The sequence below is a fragment of the Anomaloglossus baeobatrachus genome, chromosome 3 (assembly GCF_048569485.1).
Source record: "Anomaloglossus baeobatrachus isolate aAnoBae1 chromosome 3, aAnoBae1.hap1, whole genome shotgun sequence".
Taxonomy (NCBI): domain Eukaryota; kingdom Metazoa; phylum Chordata; class Amphibia; order Anura; family Aromobatidae; genus Anomaloglossus; species Anomaloglossus baeobatrachus.
The window spans coordinates 10868380-10892761 of record NC_134355.1 but is presented as its reverse complement, the minus strand read 5'-3'; the positions used below and the strand labels follow the sequence as shown (position 1 = coordinate 10892761).

At 45.9% G+C, this 24382-nt stretch overlaps 1 protein-coding gene across 1 annotated transcript in view; it reads right to left on the bottom strand.

Moving 5' to 3' along the window:
- Positions 1-24382, bottom strand: part of DNAH8 (dynein axonemal heavy chain 8) — a 593387-nt gene that overhangs the window by 363561 nt on the left and 205444 nt on the right. The window contains exons 19-23 of the mRNA XM_075338922.1: positions 22307-22426; positions 21157-21298; positions 18433-18512; positions 7838-7944; positions 471-537 (exon numbers count right to left, since the gene is read on the bottom strand). Coding sequence (XP_075195037.1) covers positions 471-537; positions 7838-7944; positions 18433-18512; positions 21157-21298; positions 22307-22426 — 516 coding nt within the window. The remainder of the gene's footprint in view (positions 1-470; positions 538-7837; positions 7945-18432; positions 18513-21156; positions 21299-22306; positions 22427-24382) is intronic.

Genomic DNA, 24382 nt, shown 5'->3' with positions numbered 1-24382 from the left:
CCGAATGTGTAAACCTGCTAAATCTGCAGGGGGTTGAAGACTACTTGTAGGCACTGTAAGTGCATCATAACCCAGGACCCTATAATGCAATGTGGCTACTAAGTAAGAGTGTTCCTGTGTTGTGATGTATTCTATCACTGCGGCACCAGGGAAGGCTGATCCACTCTCACTCCTCAGCACCTCTTTCTTTGCTATGTTTAGACCAGCCTTTGTTTTGCTTTTTAAGCCACATTTTCTTGGTGATTGAAGGGAAAAAATGGACTTCACATGTGTCAGAATTTCAGAACGCTGGTTCAATTAGATTGGTGAATCTGCAACAATGTGTGCAGACTTATCCATCAATATTATCTATTCTGTGCAGAATTATCCACCAGTATTAGCTATAGTGTGCAGAATTATCCAGCAGTATTATCTATAGTGTGCAGAATTATCCATCACTATAATCTATAGTGTGCAGAAAACATACTCACAATGTCATCCGTGAGCAGGTGAACGTCTGTAACAAGGAAGGCATCGTCACATCGTTCTGATGGGGCACTAAACAGATGTCAGACAATAAGATATGGTGAAAGCTATGAATCTACCGGCTGCTAATATCACAAAGAGCGACCAGAACTAATATAAAGTCTAGTTCTACTTTTATTATTACTGATATTGTAATTCTACATATAACTTTCCTTTACTAATATTTGAAGTATATTTCTGTTGTTTGCTATCTCTTTAGTGATAACTGCAGGGATGAGGCTGAGCCCTGAGTGTGGACGTCATAGCACTTAACCTCTACATTACTGGGGGGGGTTTAGTGAGGCAGCAACAAAGCACAACCAGTAATTAAAAGGTCATTTAGATAAATAATGCCTTTCTTTATATTGGTGTTTGCTGACAGACAATAAGCAAAAATCTTGTGAAACAAAGATGGATGATTAAACTCCTACAAAGAGCAACTCACAGAAACGGTTACACAGAGTTTTGCTCACAGCTCTGCGAGTGTCATGGCGGCATTAGACACTGTTCACACCACAGAATCTGACCTTCCATTCTCCGGTTTCTTTGGTGTTTCTGAGTTACACAGGCAGGCTCAGGCGTCAACCAGCTCTGTGCTCATTAATGGTAAGGCTAGCAAGAGTTAACCTCTGCTAGCACGCTGGTTCCCTTTGGGACCACATGTTGTTGGAATGCTCTCACATTTGCGCCCTACCTTTTTAAAAGGGTGGATTCAGTCTTCCTACGCCGACTATAGATTATTGCTGTGTTGGGCTGTGTGCTGTTGCATCCCAGTCCTCCTGGTGATTGTATTGTGTGGTGCTTGAATGGTTGTGGAGTTCTCCCGTTGTGTTGTTGATTCCTCCCTGCTCTTATTTTCCCCTTTACCTTATTGTCTTATAGCTCTGTGTGAGCGTGCTGTAAGATAAGAGTTTTAGTTTCCCCTGTTTGTCTATTTATGTTAGTTTAATCATACTACTGTCCCGATCCTGCCCTGGGGTGGGAGGGGTATAAGATCAGAGCTGGTCAGGAAGGCGGCTCAGCCATCCTCACCTTCAAAGGTAACTCTGGGAACAGGGATAGCTAGGGTCCCCCTAGCCTGAAGGCCAGTCTAGGAGATCCTGTCACCTGATTTCTCCATAGCATATGTGAAAAAAAGAGAATTTTGTTTACTTACCGTAAATTCTTTTTCTTATAGTTCCGTCTTGGGAGACCCAGACCATGGGTGTTTAGCTTCTGCCTCCGGAGGACACACAAAGTACTACACTTAAAAGTGTAGCTCCTCCCTCTGAGCTTATACACCCCCTGGTGAGCCAGTCCCAGCCAGTTTAGTGCAAAAGCTGAAGGAGAATAGCCACCCACAAGTAGAACCGAGCAAGAACCGGAACAACCGGAGACTCTATCCACGACAACAGCCAGTGATAACACACGGAACAAGAAAATTGCCAACCGGCAACAGGGAGGGTGCTGGGTCTCCCAATACGGAACTATAAGAAAAAGAATTTACGGTAAGTAAACAAAATTCTCTTTTTCTTTATCGTTCCTTTGGGAGACCCAGACCATGGGACGTTCCAAAGCTGTCCCTGGGTGGGAATAAACAGAAAAAACTAAGAAGTAGGCGGAACCTAACTTCACAAGTGGGCGACAGCCGCCTGAAGGATGCGTCTACCCAAGCTCGCATCTGCCGAAGCATGAGCATGCACTTGGTAGTGCTTCGAAAAGGTATGCAGGCTAGTCCAAGTGGCAGCCTGACAGACTTGTTGAGCCGTAGCCTGGTGCCTAAAAGCCCAAGAGGCACCGACAGCTCTGGTCGAGTGTGCTTTGATCCCCGGCGGGGGAGGCACCTGAGTACTCTGGTAGGCGTCCGAAATGGTCGATCTAATCCAACGGGCCAAGGTCGGCTTAGAAGCAGGGAGACCCTTGCGCCGCCCAGTGGTTAGCACAAAAAGAGAGGTGCACCACCTAAGCGCAGCGGTGCGAGACACATAAATCCGGAGAGCACGCACCAGATCTAGAGTATGCAGCGCTTTTTCAAAGCGATTAACAGGAGCCGGACAGAAGGAAGGCAAGGAAATGTCCTGGTTAAGGTGGAAGGGAGAGACCACCTTAGGAAGAAAGTCCGGAGTCGGACGGAGAACCACCTTGTCCTGGTGAAAAAAACAAAAAAGGTGACTCCGAGGAGACCGCAGCCAAATCAGAGACTCTCCTGAGAGAAGTTATGGCAACTAGAAAGGGCACTTTTTGAGAAAGACGATACAAAGAAACCTCCCTAAGGGGCTCAAAAGGGGGTTTCTGCAATACCGTGAGGACCAAGTTAAGGTCCCAGGGATCCAAGGGCCGCCAATAAGGCGGAATGATGTGAGACGCGCCTTGCATGAAGGCGCGGACCTGAGCCAGCCGGGCGAGACGCCGCTGGAACAGCATTGATAGAGCTGAGACTTGTCCCTTGAGAGAGTTGAGGGACAGTCCTAGCTGCAGACCGGACTGTAAAAAAGACAGAAGGGTCGGCAAGGAGAATGGCCAAGGAGGATGGCCGGAAGAGCGACACCAGGACAGGAAAATCTTCCAAGTCCTGTGATAGATCTTGGCGGAGGAAGACTTACGGGCCCGAGTCATAGTGGAGATGACTTCAGGAGGAATACCAGAAGCCGTCAAAATCCAGGACTCAAGAGCCACGCCGTCAATTTGAGTGCCGAGGAATTCGGGCGGAAAAACGGACCTTGCGAGAGTAGGTCTGGACGGTCCGGAAGATGCCACGGCATCTCTACGGACAGTTGGAGCAGGTCCAGATACCAAGCTCGCCTGGGCCAGTCCGGTGCAATGAGGATGACTCGACGGCCCTCCATTCTGATCTTGCGCAGGACTCTGGGCAAGACAGCTAGAGGGGGAAACACGTAGGACAGACGAAACTGGGACCAGTCTTGAACCAGAGCGTCCGCGGCGAAGGCCTGAGGATCGTGGGAGCGAGCCACGTAAACCGAAACCTTGTTGTTGTGGCGGGATGCCATTAGGTCCACGTCCGGAGTGCCCCATTTGCGGCAGATTGACTGAAACACTGCCGGGTGCAGGGACCACTCACCACCGTCCACGGATTGACGGCTGAGATAATCTGCCTCCCAGTTTTCCACGCCTGGGATGTGGACTGCGGATATGGTGGACTTGGAGTCCTCCGCCCATTGAAGGATGCGTTGTACCTCCATCATTGCCAGGCGGCTGCGTGTCCCGCCTTGGTGATTGATGTAGGCAACCGATGGCGCGTTGTCTGACTGGACTCAAATGTGCCTGCCCGCCAACAGGTGGTGAAAAGCTAGGAGAGCTAGAAGCACAGCTCTGGTTTCCAGCACATTGATTGAAAGGGCTGACTCGGACGGAGTCCAAGTGCCCTGTGCTCTGTGGTGGAGATATACCGCTCCCCAGCCGGATAGGCTGGCATCCGTGGTGAGAATCACCCAGGACGGGGTCAGGAAGGAGCGCCCTTGGGACAGGGAGAGGGGCCGAAGCCACCACTGAAGAGAGCTCCTGGTCCGTGGCGACAGAGCCACTAACCTATGTAAGGAGGAAGGCCGCTTGTCCCAACAGCGGAGAATGTCCAGCTGCAGAGGGCGCAGATGGAACTGGGCAAAGGGAACAGCCTCCATGGACGCCACCATTTGACCCAGCACCTGCATCAGGCGCCTGAGGGTATAACGGCGGGGCCTCAGGAGAGAGCGCACCGCTAGCTGGAGAGACTGCTGTTTGATTAAACGCAACTTCACAAGTGCCGGCAAAGTCTCAAACTGCATCCCTAGGTACGTGAGACTCTGGGTTGGAGTCAGAGTGGATTTGGGAAGATTGACAAGCCACCCGAATTGGGCTAGAGTGGCGAGAGTGAGCGAGACACTCCGCTGACAGTCTGCGCTGGATGGACCCTTTACCAGAAGGTCGTCCAGATAAGGAAGCACTGCCAACCCCTGGAGGTGCAGGACCGCAATCACTGCCGCCATGACCTTGGTGAATACCCGAGGGGCCGTGGCCAACCCGAAGGGGAGAGCCACGAATTGAAAATGATCTTCTCCTATTGCAAAACGTAACCAACGCTGGTGTGAAACTGCGATTGGCACATGTAGATAGGCATCTCTGATGTCGATGGACGCCAGGAAATCCCTTTGGGTCATAGAGGCAATGACTGATCGCAGAGACTCCATGCGAAAATGCCGCACCCGAACACGCTTGTTGAGAAGCTTGAGATCCAGGATGGGCCGGAAGGTACCATCCTTTTTGGGAACTAGGAAGAGGTTTGAGTAAAAACCTCTGAACCGTTCCTGAGCGGGAACTGGGACAATCACTCCGTTTGCCTGCAAGGATGCCACGGCCTGCGAGAAGGCGGCGGCCTTGGAGCAGGGGGGAGTTGAGAGAAAAAATCTGTTTGGCGGGCTGGAAGAAAATTCTATCCTGTAGCCATGAGATATGATATTTCTCACCCACTGATCGGAGACTTGCTTTAACCAAGCGTCGCCAAAGTGGGAGAGCCTGCCACCGACTAAGGACGTGGCTGGAGCGGGCCGAGAGTCATGAGGAGGCTGCCTTAGTGGCAGAACCTCCTGCGGTCTTCTGCGGACGCGCTTTTGGGCGCCAGTTGGATTTCTGATCCTTGGCTGAGTTACGAGCCAAGGCTTAGAGAATGACCAGTTGGAGGAACGAAAGGAACGAAACCTCGATTGATTCCTACCCTGGGCGGGTTTCCTGATCTTGGTTTATGGCATGGAAGTACTCTTCCCGCCAGTAACTTCCTTAATAATTTCATCCAGCTGTTCACCGAACAGCCGGGAACCAGCAAAAGGGAGCCCAGCAAGAAACTTCTTGGAAGAAGCATCTGCCTTCCACTCTCGAAGCCACAAGATCCTGCGGATAACAAGAGAATTAGCTGAAGCCACCGCAGTGCGGTGAGCAGCCTCTAGCATTGCAGACATGGCATAAGATGAAAAAGCTGAAGCCTGAGAAGTTAAGGTAACCATCTCAGGCATAGATTCCTTGGTGAGGGAATGCATCTCCTCTAGAGAAGCAGAGATGGCTTTGAGAGCCCACACTGCTGCAAAAGTCGGGGAAAACGCGGCCCCCGCAGCTTCACACACAGATTTGGCCAGAAGGTCAATCTGACGGTCAGTGGAATCCTTAAGTGAGGTGCCGTCAGCCACCGACACAACGGTCCGGGCTGAGAGCCTAGACACCGGAGGGTCTACCTTTGGGGAGTGAGACCACTCCTTGACCACCTCAGGTGGAAATGGAAACCGGTCATCAGAACCACGCTTTGGAAAGCGTTTGTCAGGACAGGCTCTGGGTTTGGTCACAGCGGTCTGAAAACTGGAGTGGTTAAAGAACACACTGTTTACTCTCTTAGGCGAGGTAAACTGATGCTTTTCTGCAAAAGAGGGTAGCTCCTCTGAGACTGGCGGATTGAGATCCAGTACAGAATTAATAGAAGCAATCAAGTCACTAAGATCTGAGTCACCCTCAGAGAAATCGATGGGGTACATAGCCTCCGAGCCCCCCGTGAGGGCATCCTCCTCATCTTGCGAGTCAGCTCTTGAGACAGAGCTGGGGGAGGAAACCCTGCGCCTTCTCTTAGAAGGACGGGGTCTGGGACCAGATGATGAATCCTCTGTGAGCTCCGATGGACGGAGGTCAGAGGATAGGAATCCTCTGTCAAGAGTATTAGAGGCACCCTGTGAGGAGGGCTGATGCATATTCATCAAAGTCCTGGACAAAAGTCCCATGGACTCAGCAAATGACTGGGATATGGACCTAGAAAAGGACTCTACCCAGGCCGGGGGTTCAGCCACAGGTGCAGCAGCAGCCTGAGAGACCACTGGGGGTGAGACTCCAGGCTGTGGCACCGCCAAGTTAGAGCAACCATCACAATGTGGATAAGTGCTCGGCTCAGGCAGCAGGAGCTTACATGCAGAGCATACAGAATAAAGCTTTGGAGCCTTGCTCCTTGTGTGAGACATGCTGCTGGAGTGGGGGCTTTGCAGAGAATGAACCCCAGGGAGAATATATAGAGGTCCACAACCGGAGACCGGCTGTGGCTTACCAGACCGCTGGGCGTGAAGTTGTGTGCCCTCCAGATCCCGAAGCCCAGTCCCCCAATGCACAGCACCTCAGCAGAGATGCAGAGTGCAGGATGTCCCAGCGCAGAGTGAACTCTGCCTGAGAAATGGCCGCCGGAGCGAAGAGAGGGGGCGGGACTAGGGGGCGTTCCTATAGGAGAGCGGGAACTGGAGGGCTATAGAGACCTGCAGGGGAGGAGGTACGCCCCAGCAGTGGGGAGTGTCCCTCCCCTGTGCAGAACGGCCGCCGGGAGGAGCCGTGCCTGTCCCTCTGAATGAGTGACATGCGAGGGCAGGAAAACGAAACTAGGCCTCTGGCGAAGCCGGGGCCTAAATTTAGGCGGCGAGGCCGACGCGCAGGGACCATCGGCGCGGTTCTCGGGCAAAAGCTAGAGAACCCGCTGGAAATGTCAAAATAAACACATTCAGCATACTCTCCCCATACAATAAAGAACCGGGACCCCCAACACATAAACGTCTCAGGTACTTAGCTGCTGAGACGCAGGGCCAGGTCCTTGGGGATGAGTGCTCCGGTCCAACAGAATCCTCAAGGGGCTGTGGATGGAGACCGGTCTCCTGCCAGGCATGGAGACCGTGCTGGCTCCCACTTCAAGCCAGAGCCCAGGAGGGATGGTGAAGGAGCGCGGCATGTAAGGCTCCTGCCTTGGAAATAAACCTTAACAACACCGCCGACACAGTGGGGCGAGAAGGGACATGCCGGGAGTCCAGACGTGGACCCGCTTTTCTTCAAACTCTTTCCAAAAATCAAACAAATCAGATGAGAATGCATGTGTGGATGTATGCCTCCTGAACACAAAGCGATAAACTGGCTGGGACTGGCTCACCAGGGGGTGTATAAGCTCAGAGGGAGGAGCTACACTTTTAAGTGTAGTACTTTGTGTGTCCTCCGGAGGCAGAAGCTAAACACCCATGGTCTGGGTCTCCCAAAGGAACGATAAAGAAAAGCCTCATGTACAATGGAGAACATATACTAATCTGGGTGCAGGGTATGAAATACAGTGGATCCATTGCATGGTGCTGTGCTATATGTGTGCAAATAAAATGTGCCAACATATTTCTACAAATCAGTTAAAGGGAGCGTGATGGACAAGTTTTACCAACATTCTCCAACAAATAGGAAAATGTTAAAAGTGGCAAAGAAGTGTGGTGAGGTTTATAACATTCAGCATGAAGCTATTCTATGCAATGTCAATATGCCACAGAACATGTCAGTAGTGACACTGAAGCTATGATGGAACAATACGTACCTTGTAAGAAATAACTTTCTTCTCAGAAAATCTAGTGAGAGGCGAGTGCATTTCTGAAGACTGTCCACCAACAGCCCAGTGAAATAAGAGCACAGCTCCTGACATTGCTGGGAAAGAAACAACACAAGTTATACAAACATATTCAGAAAGTGTGAAATGTAAGAATAGAAAAAGTATGTACTGGACATAGTCTACCAGTGTGTACAGGCCGTATACTGACTGCCCGGTGATAATGTAGCCACCTCTACCACTCTTTTCTGCTTTTGATTTGTTTTCCTGTAAAGCTGTAAAATTTCCCTACAATCTCTGCACTATGGAGAATAGGAATATTTTATTGCTGCTGTAAAGTAGGGGTCCCCAACCGGTGGCTCACCGGCCCACGACGTGCGGCTCACAGCTGTCTACCAGCTAGGTGCCTTAGCACCAGATCTAGCAAACAGCTATGAAAAGCCGGTCTCCAGACGGCCAATTATGTGCGTAGTCCCGCACAGAAGATCAGCTAGATACTAATATAAACCTTGGGGGTTTGGAGATAATTTATATAAGGTAAGCTGGAGACAGGATGATACTACCCACCAGATAAGGTGCTGGAAGCTGGATGTGGCAGTGTGGTGGGAGTGCTCGCTGTGAGAATACTGTGTGGGGACCTCTGGATCTTAGTATAAAGTCTTGGTGTTATTTCTAGGGAAAAGCTCTGTCTGTCATTAAACCGGTAATGGGGGCTATAAGTGACAATTCTATGAAGGGGGACAGGAGCTGAATGTGGCTCGCAAGATCAAAAAGATGCAGGATCTGTAAAGTAATCTGCCAAACACTACAATAATACCACAATAAATACAAAGAAGGGCTGCCCGGTGAATAAACAAACTTTGTTGTTACAGGTTGTTCACGGTTCACAGCATACAACCATACATCACCAAGCACAATCAATGCTGGGTGTCGGATGAAGCGGTGTAGAGCCGCCACCACTGGACTCTGGAGAAGATGTGTCACGTATGCAGCAGCCGTACATAACCAAGCACAATGCCGAGCACTGGATGGAGCGGTGTAAAGCCGCCACCACTGAACTCTGGAGGAGACGTGTCCTGTGCAGTGAGGGATCGCACTTCTCTATCTGCGTCTGATGGAGGAGTCTGGGTTTGGTGATGGAGAACATCACCCCCTGACTGCATTGTGCCCGCTGTACAGATGGTGGAGGAGGATAGTGCCCCATGCTGTTATCAGGAGGTGGCCACAAACTCTAAGCTCCAGTGATGGGAAATCTTAATTTTCAACACAAGACATTGTGGACGATTGTAGCTTTAGTTTTGTGGAAACAGTTTGGAGAAGATACTTCTTTGTTCCCCATGACTGCACAAGCTCCATATAGACATGGAGGGGGGAGAACATGACTCCACGCAGATACCGGACCTCCGCCCCATCTAACATCCATAATCGAGATTGTGAGCCCGGCCTCCCCTCAACATCAGGGTCTGACTTCACAAATGCTCTTCTGGATAAAGAGGAGCGGTTACTTCTATGTTAATATCTATGGATGTATATTTATTCATTTCATTTATATAGCGCTGTTAATTCCACAGCACTTTACATACATTGGCATACATATATATATATATAGTTTGGGCACCCCTATTAATGATAACCTTTTTTCTTTATAACAATTTGGGTTTTTGCTATTTCAGTTTCATATATCTAATAACTGATGGACTGAGTAATATTTCTGGATTGAAATGAGGTTTATTGTACTAACAGAAACTGTGCAATCCCCATTTAAACAAAATTTGACCGGTGCATAAGTATGGGCACCCTTATCAATTTCTTGATTTGAACACTCCAAACTCCTTTTTACTGACTTACTAAAGCACTAAATTGGTTTTCTACCCTCATTGAGCTTTGAACTTCATAGGCAGGTGTATCCAATCATGAGAAAAGGTATTTAAGGTGGCCACTTGCAAGTTGTTCTCCTATTTGAATCTCCTATGAAGAGGGGCATCATGGGCTCCTCAAAACAACTCCCAAATGATCTGAAAACAAAGATTATTCAGCATAGTTGTTCAGGGGAAGGTACAAAAAGTTGTCTCAGAGATTTAAACTGTCAGTTTCCACTGTGAGGAACATAGTAAGGAAATGGAAGAACACAGGTACAGTTCTTGTTAAGCCCAGAAGTGGCAGGCCAAGAAAAATATCAGAAAGGCAGAGAAGAAGAATGGTGAGAACAGTCAAGGACAATCCACAGACCACCTCCAAAGACCTGCAGCTTCATCTTGCTGCAGATGGTGTCAATGTGCATCGGTCACCAATACAGCGCACGTTGCACAAGGAGAAGCTGTATGGGAGAGTGATGCTAAAGAAGCCGTTTCTGCAAGCATGCCACAAACAGTCGCCTGAGGTATGCAAAAGCACATTTGGACAAGCCAGTTACATTTTGGAAAAAGGTCCTGTGGACTGATGAGACAAAGATTGAGTTGTTTGGTCATACAAAAAGGCGTTATGCATGGAGGCAAAAAAACACGGCATTCGAAGAAAAGCACTTGCTACCCACAGTAAAATTTGGTGGAGGTCCCATCATGCTTTGGGGCTGTGTGGCCAATGCCGGCACTGGGAATCTTGTTAAAGTTGAGGGTCGCATGGATTCAACTCAGTATCAGCAGATTCTTGACAACAATGTGCAAGAATCAGTGATGAAATTGAAGTTACGCAGGGGATGGATATTTCAGCAAGACAATGATCCAAAACACCGCTCCAAATCTACTCAGGCATTCATGCAGAGGAACAATTACAATGTTCTGGAATGGCCATCCCAGTCCCCAGACCTGAATATCATTGAACATCTGTGGGATGATGTGAAGCGGCGGTCCATGCTCGGCGACCATCAAACTTAACTGAACTGGAATTGTTTTGTAAACAGGAATGGTCAAATCTACCTTCATCCAGGATCCAGAAACTCATTAAAAGCTACAGGAAGCGACTAGAGGCTGTTATTTTTGCAAAAGGAGGATCTACAAAATATTAATGTCACTTTTATGTTGTGGTGCTCATACTTTTGCACCGGTCAAATTTTGTTTAAATGCGGATTGCACATTTTCTGTTATTACAATAAACCTCATTTCAATCCAGAAATATTACTGAGTCCATCAGTTATTAGATATATGAAACTGAAATAGCTGCTGCAAAAACCCAAATTGTTATAAAGAAAAAAGGTTAACATTAATACGGGTGCCCAAACTTTTTCATATGACTGTGATATATATATGATAGATAGATAGATAGATATAGACACATATATATATATATATATATATATATATATATATATATAGATAGATAGATATACCATATATGAAGGACAGAGGAGGCCCTGGAGGTGGATTTGGGGTGCACACACTTCTCCATATAGTGTAAATAGAAACCCATTTCGCAATTAAAGGGAACCTGTCATCAGAAATTTAGATTGAAACCTAAACGTTTTCCCCCTCTGCAGTTCCTGGGCTGCATTTTAGCAATGTTCCTGATGTTTATGTGCCCTCTTTCTGACCAAAATAAAGACTTTATAAAGTGGTACTTTTTTGTACTGAAATCTTGATAATGGTACATGGGAGCGGGCTCTCTGGTGGCCGTTATTCTGCCTCCTGTCGCTTTAGGCCGTCCCCCATTGCTCCATTTCATATCTCAGGACGCCGCCCCGAGATGCTGCGCATGAGAGGACCGCTGGTCACGTGTGCGCAGGCATGAGGTTATAGGCAGCGCTGAGATTGCATCGCAAGAGCCCACCCATCATCTCGTGCCCGCCCTTTCCCCTCTGCCTCCAGCGTTCCACGCAAGCGCTGGCCAGATGACCCGACGTCACCTCTCGTAACCGGTGGTGTCCTGCTCCGCTCCTCCCATCAATTTCCTGCTGCAGGGTAAGATGGGAAAGAGGTGATGTCAGGTCATCTGGCCAGCGCTTGCGCAGAACGCTGGTGGCAGAGGGGAGAGCGTGGCCACGAGATGATGGGCGGGCACTTGCGATGCAATCTCAGCGCCGCCCATAACCTCGTGCCTGCGCACACGTGACCAGCGGTCCTCGCGTGCGCAGCACCTCGGGCGCAGTGGGCGGAGTCCTGAGATATGAAATGGATCGATGGGGGACGGCCTAAAGCGACAGGAGGCAGACTAATGGCCACCAGACAGCCCGTCCCCGTGTACCATTATCAAGATTTCAATACAAAAAGGTACCACTTCATAAAGTCTTCATTTTGGTCAGAAAGAGGGCACATAAACATCAGGAACATTGCTAGAATGCAGCCCAGGAGCTGCAGAGGGGGAAACGTTTAGGTTTCAAGCTACATTTCTGATGACAGGTTCCCTTTAATGTATCACAGGAATTGAATTATAGATATACCAGCTGTCATTCATTTTTCTTGGACTCTCCATAGAACTTTTTCAGTCGCCTTCAATCATTACGACAAATTATCCAACAGCGGACTCTGACTAATCACACAAGGACAAGATATGACAGATGTGATGGCCAAAAGATTAGTCACTGCAGCCGGCCCCATAACCAACAGTCCATAACCAACAGTCCATAACCAACAGTCCATAACCAACAGTCCGGCACTGGAAATGACCGCGTGTGATAAGCTTTCATCTGTCCTGATGTGAATGTCAGTAAATATTGAGTGTTTGGTAAAGGTTTTCATTATATAAAATTTAGAGTAAATGTATGAGGATCGGTGTCCTCAAGAGATCTGAGATTTTGTGAGAAGAGCTGCAGAGTGAAATAGCGTGACATAGCGGCCGTGCTCACATTTATTGACTATATTAAGAACAATGACCTTCATTTTTCAAGTTCCACAATCAATTTTTTTGGACCTTTCATTAAACAATAATTCCTATGATAATAGAATTGTATTGCTCCATTTTCAGTACACTGGTCAGCGGCAATAGCACTGTGCAAGAAGCTGCCATCATGCCCAATGCAATCTCCTATGGGGAATTTATTAGAGCTAAAAGGATCTGCTCCAATAACAAAATCCTTTATAGAAAAAAGTAAAATCATTATTCAGAGGCTACAGCAGAGAGGATATAATAAGGATATTATTATAAATCATTTAATAAAGTTGACCGAAAAGAGGCGTTATACACGAATAAAACCAATAGAGAAATGAGTAACTTGCTACCCTTTAGCCCAGGTTATAGCCTGCAATGTGCCAATATAAAACAAATTAGCTTAAAATATATTCCTGTGTTATACCAGGATGACATTCTTACCCAGATCTTATATAAGGGTATGGAGGTGTGGCCCGAATGTGCTGCTCCCTCAGCAACATGTTACCTATGGACACCCAATACACTCCTGGTTAGCAATCAAAGGATATTTTTTTAAATGTGGGGGGCAATATGTGCAAATCTGCAGTAAATATACCCAAAACATTAATGCATATTGGAATATCAACTCATTAATTTCGGTACCGATCACGTACTTTATGTTATCAGGTGTTCAATATGCAATTTGATATACGGTATGTAGCCTGTACTAGCCACAAATTGGGAAAAAAAGAACATCATAGTATAGTTTTTAAGGTTGAAGGGAGACTCTAAGGGCGGCTTTGCACGTTGCAACATCGCACGTGCGATGTCGGTGGGGTCAAATCGAAAGTGACGCACGTCCGGCGTCACTTTCGACATCGTTGTGTGTAAAGCCTAGATGATACGATGAACGAGCACAAAAGCGTCGTTATCGTATCATCGCTGCAGGCTCCGACTTTTTCATAATTGCGATGCCGCGACAGGTACGATGTTCCTGTTCGCTGTGTATGAAGCCGCAGGAGCGAGGAACATCTCCTTACCTGCCGCCGGCGTCTACAGAAGGAAGGAGGTGGGCGGGATGTTTACATCCTGCTCATCTCTGCCCCTCCGCGGCTATTGGCCGCCTGCCGTGTGACGTCGCTATGACGCCGCACGACCCGCCGGCCAGAGCGACTGTCGCAGGGCAGGTAAGTGCATGTGAAGCTGGCGTAGCGATAATTTTCGCTACGCCAGCTATCACAAGATATCGTACCTGCGACGGGGGCGGGGACTATCGCGTCCGACATCGCAGCATCGGCTTGCGATGTCGCAACGTGCAAAGCCCGCCTAAGTCCATTTAGTTCAACCCGTAGCCCAACATGTTGATCCAGAGGAAGGCAAAAAAAACCCCAATGTGGCAAACAAGTTCCAATAGGGAAAAAAATTCCTTCCTTCGTCCACATCCGGCAATCAGACTAGTTCCCTGGATCAATACCCTGTCATAAAATCTAATATACATAACTGGTAATATTACATTTTTCAGGAAAGGCGTCCAGGCTCTGCTTAAATGTTAGTAGTGAATCACTCATTACAAGATCATGCGGCAGAGAGTTCCATAGTCTCACTGCTCGTACAGTAAAGAATGCTCGACTGTGATTATGATTAAACCTTCTTTCCTCAAGACGTAGCGGATGCCCCCATGTTCCAGTCGCAGGCCTAGGTGTAAAAAGGTCTCTGTACTGTCCCCTCATATATTTATACATTGTGATTAGATCCCCCCTAAGCCTTCGTTTTTCCAAACTAAATAACCCCAAGTTTACTAACCTGTCTTGGTATTGCAGCCCACCCATTCCTCTAATCTTCTCTGCCTCCTCTCCAGTTCAGCTATGTCCTTCTTATATATCGGTGACCAGAATTGTACACAGTATTCTAAGTGCGGTCGCACTAGTGACTTGTACAGAGGTAGAACTATATTGTTTTCATGAACACTTCTACCTGTTTTAATACATCCCATTATTTTATTAGCCCTGGCAGCAGTTGCCTGACACTGTCCACTAAAGTGAAGTTTACCATCCACCCATACACCCAAGTCTTTATGTGTCTGTTTTACCCAGTGTTCTACAATTAAGTACATAATCATAAATGTTATTTCCTCTACCCAAGTGCATGACCTTACATTTATCTACATTAAACTTCAATTGCCACTTCTCGGCCCAATCCTCCAATTTACATAAATCTCCCTGTAATATAAAATTATCCTCCTCTGTATTGATTACCCTGCAGAGTTTAGTATCATCTGCAAATATTGAAATTCTACTCCACATGCCCCCAACAAGGTCATTAATAAATATGTTGAAAAGAAGTGGGCCCAATACTGACCCCTGTGGTACCCCACTATGAACTGAGACCCAGTCCGAGTACGTACCATTAATAACCACCCTTTGTTTCCTATCACAGAGCCAGTTTTTAACCCAGTTACACATATTTTCCCCTATCCCCATTATTCTCATTTTATGTACCAACCTTTTGTGTGGCACCGTATCAAAAGCTTTTGAAAAGTCCACACCACATCCATTCATAGAAGCTGATCAAATTAGTTTGACAGGATCGATCCCCCATAAACCCATGTTGATACTCTGTCATAAGGTTATTTTTCTTGAGATACTCCAGTATATCATCTCTCAAGAAACCCTCAAGGATATTACCAACGGTAGAGGTTAAACTTACCGGCCTATAATTACCCGGCTCAGTTTTTGTCCCCTTTTTGAATATTGGCACCACATTTGCTATACGCCAGTCCTGCGGTACCGACCCTGTTATATATATATCAGAACACTTACAGAATATTAAAAAAAATAGTGGTTATTCAGGTGACATGAAGCATTTTGTTTAAATCCATAATGGTGGTAATGAAGGGTTTCCCTTGTTTGGCATTGAAAGGGTTGATTCTCCTGTTGATTGAGGGAAGCGCTGTGGATAAAGTGTCTTAACTTTAAGCAGTAGTATGAACTACAGGATGGATACTATGTATATATACCAAGATGCTCCTGTGCATCCTGACTCTCGTTGTGATGCCCACACAGTCATCCTTGCATTGTCCTGCCCACCTCCCCAGGCGGGGACATCGGCGGAACTCTCACCTTCCCGGCCGCCCAGAGGTGGCTACCCCATCCTCTGTCCTTGCTGCTGTCTCTCAAGGCCTGCGCACATAGCACATGCCTCCTGGAAATGCCTGTAGGCTGCGTGCGAACACATCCTTTTTTTTTTTTAAAGGGCCAGTACACCCCAACTTAGAAGTGCCTCTCAGCTCGGCTGATAGGCTTGAAGTATTTAAGGCACCTTTGCCTTAAAGGGGGTGCCGGGCCAACGAGTTCTATTCATTGCTAGTTCTCAGGTTCATTGTGCTGTGCGCTGTTCCTGTTTGTGTTTCAGAGCATGAAAAGTCCGCTGCTGCAGCAACTATCCACATACACTAACCCTTCTTCCACTATATCCGCTGCTGCAAGTATCTATGCCAGCCGCCTCCTACGATATTCCCTGGCGCTGCTGCAACTATCAATGTTGGCTGCTGCATCCACCCTTTCTAGCTCAAATAGATTACCATAGTACATAAATTTACATGAAGGTAGTTTGATGCATCTTTTCTTAAGATTTTATGTGCACATGATGAGTATTCGCAGCCAATTTGTCTGCACCAAAAAGTGTTGGCTTTGTAAAAATTATGCATTTTTGCAATGGTTTACCTTTGATTTTTTTCTCACTAATTTGAATGGGTGGAAAAAAAACTGCAAAGCACTGAAAGAATTGACACGCTGCAGATTAAAAAAAAAATGTATATACACACACACACACACTGTATATACTTTGATGGTTCAAATCTGAAAATAAAAAATAAGCAGAGTGTGCAGGATATCGCAGATATCTCGTTCACTTTACTGGTACTGTAATGTGCAGCAATTTTTACTCTTGAAAATTGAGGGGAAAAAATCGCAGCATGTAAAAAGGCCCAGGGGTTTTTGTTTTATTATGAATTCTGATTTATGTTAATTATATGGAAGATTATTATGAAAAGAGTCACTGTTGAAAACTATGAAGTTATTTCTCTATTACAAAACGCTTCATATAGTTATATATATATATATGTAGTTATACAGTTAGGTCCAGAAATCTTTGGCCAGTGACACAATTTTGGCGAGTTGGGCTCTGCATGCCACCACATTGGATTTGAAATGAAACCTCTACAACAGAATTCAAGTGCAGATTGTAACGTTTAATTTGAAGGTTTGAACAAAAATATCTGATAGAAATTGTAGGAATTGTCACATTTCTTTACAAACACTCCACATTTTAGGAGGTCAAAAGTAATTGGACAAATAAACCAAACCCAAACAAAATATTTTTATTTTCAATATTTTGTTGCGAATCCTTTGGAGGCAATCACTGCCTTAAGTCTGGAACCCATGGACATCGCCAAACGCTGGGTTTCCTCCTTCTTAATGCTTTGCCAGGCCTTTACAGCCGCAGCCTTCAGGTCTTGCTTGTTTGTGGGTCTTTCCGTCTTAAGTCTGGATTTGAGCAAGTGAAATGCATACTCAATTGGGTTAAGATCTTGTGATTGACTTGGCCATTGCAGAATGTTCCACTTTTTTGCACTCATGAACTCCTGGGTAGCTTTGGCTGTATGCTTGGGGTCATTGTCCATCTGTACTATGAAGCGCCGTCCGATCAACTTTGCAGCATTTGGCTGAATCTGGGTTGAAAGTATATCCCGGTACACTTCAGAATTCATCCGGCTACTCTTGTCTGCTGTTATGTTATCAATAAACACAAGTGACCCAGTGCCATTGAAAGCCATGCATGCCCATGCCATCACGTTGCCTCCACCATGTTTTACAGAGGATGTGGTGTGCCTTGGATCATGTGCCGTTCCCTTTCTTCTCCACACTTTTTTCTTCCCATCATTCTGGTACAGGTTGATCTTCGTCTCATCTGTCCATAGAATACTTTTCCAGAACTGAGCTGGCTTCATGAGGTGTTTTTCAGCAAATTTAACTCTGGCCTGTCTATTTTTGGAATTGATGAATGGTTTGCATCTAGATGTGAACCCTTTGTATTTACTTTCATGGAGTCTTCTCTTTACTGGTGACTTAGAGACAGATACACCTACTTCACTGAGAGTGTTCTGGACTTCAGTTGATGTTGTGAACGGGTTCTTCTTCACCAAAGAAAGTATGCGGCGATCATCCACCACTGTTGTCATCCGTGGACGCCCAGGCCTTTTTGAGTTCCCAAGCTCACCAGTCAATTCCTTTTTTCTCAGAATGTACCCGACTGTTGATTTTGCTACTCCAAGCATGTCTGCTATCTCTCTGATGGATTTTTTCTTTTTTTTCAGCCTCAGGATGTTCTGCTTCACCTCAATTGAGAGTTCCTTAGACCGCATGTTGTCTGGTCACAGCAACAGCTTCCAAATGCAAAACCACACACCTGTAATCAACCCCAGACCTTTTAACTACTTCATTGATTACAGGTTAACGAGGGAGACGCCTTCAGAGTTAATTGCAGCCCTTAGAGTCCCTTGTCCAATTACTTTTGGTCCCTTGAAAAAGAGGAGGCTATGCATTACAGAGCTATGATTCCTAAACCCTTTCTCCGATTTGGATGTGAAAACTCTCATATTGCAGCTGGGAGTGTGCACTTTCAGCCCATATTATATATAGAATTGTATTTCTGAACATGTTTTTGTAAACAGCTAAAATAACAAAACTTGTGTCACTGTCCAAATATTTCTGGACCTAACTGTATACTTGTATATGCTTGTATCGTACCTTACTAAATTCTAAATCCTTCATCGGTTCCTCCACGGCCTCTTCATGTTCATTGACATCAGTAAACGCAACATGTCTGGCTAAAAACAGAGACAACAGATTGATTAGAAAAAAAGTAACCTGAGACCTCAGACTGGAATCGCAGCGCACACCGAGCATTAGGAAAGGTTTTTCACAGCTGTAGCGTTCATGAAGCAGCTTTCTTAGCATTCAGATGTCCGTTTTCCGGGTCAAGCTCTGTGTTTTTCACAAATATGATAGTCTGGGGCTGTTCACATGAACATTTTTTTGTTTTTTAAAGGACCAAGTGGTTCATTCAAAATTGTAGAGACAATAATAATCAGAATGTCTGATCATAATCGGCAATGCAAGTCTATGGGTCCATGAAAAAAATTGGACAGGACTGTATTGCCATCAGGATGAGGTCTGTTTTCCATGGACTGCTAAGCAGGAAAAGGTAGAAAAACTGTTTTTTTTGTTTCTCATCAGAAAAACTGATGAAACTCGGACCAAACTAGGATGAACATCTGATAAAACTAAGACCGTTTTTCTCGTATGTGAAAAAAATCATTTGTCTGACTGAGGCCTTAATGGGAATGTGCATCCAACATGTAGAGCAGACAACTATTAGTAAATCACACTTTAGAGAAGACGTTTGGTAATTGTTCCCTTTTAAGGGAAGGTGTCGTGTTTTTTTATTTTTGTATTAAAAATGGTGATTATGAAATAAAGCATTTTTAATACAAAATTAAATTTACTGTTTATTTAGTTTTTATTTAATTCTATTTTTACTGAAGTACTGGGGGCTGCCATCATGGATTTTCTGTGTGTAACGACAGTTACTGACCTCCTTTATGGTAGCGCCCAGAGCATTGGATCTGATAGTCTCGCTCCGACCCCTAGACTTAACACGGAGATTTCCCTGCTGCAACCTCGAAATGTCCCGTGGGCTGTCCAGGTCACAGCAGAGGGAGATCGGTGTCATCTTTGTGGAGCTCACAGCATATGCTGTGTGCTGCACTTTCCCCTTGTCACCCGCTGGGATGTGTGAGTACCAGCGCCGGGTCACCGCCGCTCCCATCCTCCCTTCCTACTCTCTCCGACCCCCCAGCCATCGCCACTACCACTCCCCACTGCTCTCCCTGCCGCCGTCACTCCCGCATTCTTGTGTGCTCACTTCGGGCATCCGCTGCTCAGCTCAGCAAAGCACAGTATACTGAGGAGTGCAGTATACAGCGGTATACAGCTGAGCACGGTATACAGTGGGGCGGCATACACCGGCGTGCATGCGGCAGAGCATTGCGGGCATACAGCAAAGTATTGAATGCGGCAAAGCATTGTGGGCGTGCATGAGGCAGAGCATTGCGAGCATGCAGCCGAACATTGCGGGCGTGCATGCGGCAATGCATTGTGGCCGTGCATGCGGCAGATCATTGTGGGCGTGCGTGCGTGCAGCAGAGCATTGCAGGCGAGTGTGCGTGCGGCAGAGAATTGCAGGCAGACGTGCGTGCAGCAGAGCATTGCTGGTAGAGGGCGTGCAGAATGCTATGTGGGGAGCACTATGCAGCTGTCCTTGGTGATACTTTAGACATTAGGATCACTTTGCGGTCACCAACAAAATGGCTCCACACTGTGATCCTAAACTTCATGCTCTCTTATCTTTTTGGAAACACCCAGCATGGGAGGGGGAGGTGACATCACACACGAGAGCAGATTCTGCCCACTTTTACTGCAGCTGTAATCTGAGCTACTTCTACAGTAGAATTTCTGTAGGATTTCAGTAGCTGCTCCCCCTAGTGTTTAAAAGTGGAAAACATCAAACTTTTTTTTATATATATTTTGCTCAATTAAAAACAAATAATATTTAAGCAAAACATTAATACTTTAAATTTTTTCAGTTATTGAAATTATTTTTTTTGGACACCTTCCCTTTAACTACAGAGATTTTCTACTGCTTATTTGTTGCCATGGTCATGTTTTTGTGGTCATATTTGCAAAAAAGACAACAGCAAGTGCACCCATATTAGTGACTTTTTAAGCGAATAATGGAAATACTGACAGTAGCCTGGTGATCATAAGCTCTGAGATGCTGACAAAGCTGACAAATATCAATGTAATAAGGCAATAATTTTATTGTGATTTTACAAACTCTTGCTAAAAGAAGGGAGCACAATAGAATTATGTGAACATGGCCTTGTTGTGATCTTGTTACGACTGATGACTCCTGACCATCCGCTATTACGAGCGCAAATCAAATCTGCTGTAGATTCTCAGCCCTCATGTCCTCGAGCCCGTGTGTCACGGAGCTATATTTATGTATACTTATTTTGAACCTTCTATCATTGCTGAATAAATAACCAAATGGCTCGGAGAATCAAACACTGACATTTTGGGTCCACGACTAGAAGATTTCCAAGATCTCAGTCCCACTGAGAACCTGTGACCCGACACACACAAACCATTCACTTCTTTGTAAAATTTTACAGAAGGAAATTGACAGCAATTTACACAGTTGATTAGTTTTGAATTTAGGAAGAAATGCATTATATTATAACAATATATCACTAATCCTGCACTGATTTTCATGTATTCGCTGTAATTGATTCTGTGCACAAGTGACTTGTGGTTTTTATTAATAAAGAAATATGTTATAAAACTCATCAAATCCCAATGTTTTCATTTTTCCCCTCAGCCATTTCATGCCATTTACTCGCTCCTCTGTACCTTTCTTTTTGCTGACTTTCTTCACTTTTGTGGCGGGCTTTGGCACATGCACAGCCTGAAAGGTGGCAATGATGTCCTTCACAGCTCCCTCCATCAGTTCACTTCTGTGGTTCAAGTATTTTGCCATTTCTTTTGTGTAAATCTGCACATAATGAGGATCCTCGGTTAGGTTATTGAGGTCACCTTATCTCACACTCTGAACTTGAGCTTTATCTTTGTTACAGCCTCGGGGCAATGTGATAAACTTCTCCACGCAGCACCGCACAGCACGTCAGCACAAGTCTTACCATAGATTCAGTAGATGCTCCAGGAAATTTGCAGCTGTCTTTTAATATTGCATAAATTAACGCCTTCCCTCTCTTTACCCCCCAAAATTATTACTGTCACCAACAGTTGCCTGAGCACTGAGTGTGTGGATGTCCCTACCTTATCATCCCCATCAAGGGACCTGGGGAGTACACAGCTATATACCTGACTGTGGACGCCACGTTGTCCCGTCCTCCCACACTGGGCTTCATTCCCACTTGGTCTTTTTTTTTTGCAGTGTCCTGTACTTTTTAGCTGATTTTTTGTTTCTCCCTTTCGGAGCATCAATGTCTTTTTTACACTATTTCAGGAAAGATTTTGGTGATTACAGAGCCCCCCTAATCTCCATCCTTTTCACTGAACAGCGGCCTCTTTTATTCCAGCCTCCAGGCCACATCTGAAGCCTTCCACTTGGATGGCACTGAACTACTGGACAGCCACACCAATTGACACCCCGGCTTTATTTGCAGCTAGTCACAATCTTGTTTTGCCTACAGGGCAACCGGATACCTCCCCTGACCCTATCTGCTCAGCTGAGGGATGACAGCAAGAATGGGCTCTTTCTTACCTTAAGCATTGAGCAATTAATCTTAGAAAACATGTACATTAACGAAATGTGCATTGGGGACAGCACACATATCGGATGACAAGACAGGACTAATTTTTATTATTGCTCAGTGACAGGTGGAACCGGAGCACTACAATATGATTACTCTTAGACTCCCCCTGAGAGGGGTCACAATGTCTCTTGTTGGCCTGTTGTACACATACAGCACATCATACATTTCCTTCTGGGTGAATTGTACCTGGTCTGGTCCATATGTTAAATACTCTGCACACTTACCTCATTACTAGAAATAATATTCTCTACTGTGTCCGGACCGTCATCAGGGAGAACGATCAGTAAGGTCTCTGCGATATCCCTCAGCAAAACATCTATGCGGATTCTATGGATGTCATTCACCTGTGGATATTAGAAGGGGCACAACATTTAGGATGAAGAGGAAAGACAAAATCCAGCGAGCTCAGCAGTAGATGTAGTATAAAATATTCTTCTTTATTTGAAAATTTGATAAAAATATCAGAAAGCAGCATATTAATTCAGGCAGGGATAGAAAAAATTATTACTGCTGGAAACGCATGACAAGACGCGTTTCGCTTTATGCCTTTATCATTGTCATGATACAGAATGCTGTTTCACTGGGAAATAAAAAGGAAATCTTTCTGGGTAGATTATGTTGAAGCAAATTGACTCTAATTTGCCACAAATGTAAGCAAACACCTCTTACCATTAACCATTTCAAAATCAAACCCAAGAAAAAGTCTGATAGAAAAGCAGTATAAGTACAATAGTATAAATATATGAATACAGTTGATAATACAACAATGACAGATTACAGTGTGATCAATATATATGAACAAATACAGAGAGAAAACCACAATAGAACTCCATTTGTTGCTTTAAAACTTTTTCAGAAAAATCTGATATTATATTTTAAATTATTATTAATCAATATCCCACATGATATGCATATTTGTGTAAAAAAAATAAATAACAAAAGAAGGGAATTTTGTTTACTTACCGTAAATTCCTTTTCTTCTAGCTCCTATTGGGAGACCCAGACAATTGGGTGTATAGCACTGCCTCCGGAGGCCACACAAAGTATTACACTAAAAGTGTAACCCCTCCCCTCTGCCTATACACCCTCCCGTGCATCATGGGCTCCTCAGTTTTGGTGCAAAAGCAGGAAGGAGGAAACTTATAAATTGGTCTAAGGTAAATTCAATCCGAAGGATGTTCGGAGAACTGAACCATGAACCAAAAGAACAATTCAACATGAACAACATGTGTACACAAAAGAACAACCAGCCCGAAGGGAACAGGGGCGGGTGCTGGGTCTCCCAATAGGAGCTAGAAGAAAAGGAATTTACGGTAAGTAAACAAAATTCTCTTCTTCTTTGTCGCTCCATTGGGAGACCCAGACAATTGGGACGTCCAAAAGCAGTCCCTGGGTGGGTAAAAGAATACCTCGATAAAAAGAGCCGAAACGGCCCCCTCTTACAGGTGGGCAACCGCCGCCTGAAGGACTCGCCTACCTAGACTGCCGTCTGCCGAAGCATAGGTATGCACCTGATAGTGTTTCGTGAAAGTGTGCAGACTAGACCAGGTAGCTGCCTGACACACCTGCTGAGCCGTAGCCCGGTGCCGCAATGCCCAGGACGCGCCCACGGCTCTGGTAGAATGGGCTTTCAGCCCTGAAGGAAGCGGAAGCCCAGAAGAACGGTAGGCTTCAAGAATCGGTTCCTTGATCCACCGAGCCAAGGTTGACTTGGAAGCCTGCGAACCCTTACGCTGGCCAGCGACAAGGACAAAGAGCGCATCTGAACGACGCAGGGGCGCCGTGCGAGACACGTAGAACCGGAGTGCTCTCACCAGATCCAAAGAGTGCAAATCCTTTTCACATTGGTGAACTGGATTAGGGCAAAATGAAGGCAAGGAGATATCCTGATTGAGATGAAAAGGGGATACCACCTTAGGGAGAAATTCCGGGACAGGACGCAGAACCACCTTATCCTGGTGAAAAACCAGGAAGGGGGCTTTGCATGACAGCGCTGCAAGCTCCGACACTCTTCGGAGTGATGTAACTGCCACTAGAAATGAGAAAATCCTGAAGACGCTAGGAGCCAGGACTCAATGGCCACACAGTCAGGTTGAGGGCCACAGAATTCAGATGGAAAAACGGCCCTTGTGACAGCAAGTCTGGGCGGTCTGGAAGCGCCCACGGTTGACCCACCGTGAGATGCCACAGATCCGGGTACCACGATCGCCTCGGCCAATCTGGAGCGACGAGAATGGCGCGACGACAGTCGGACCTGATCTTGCGTAACACTCTGGGCAGCATCGCCAGAGGAGGAAACA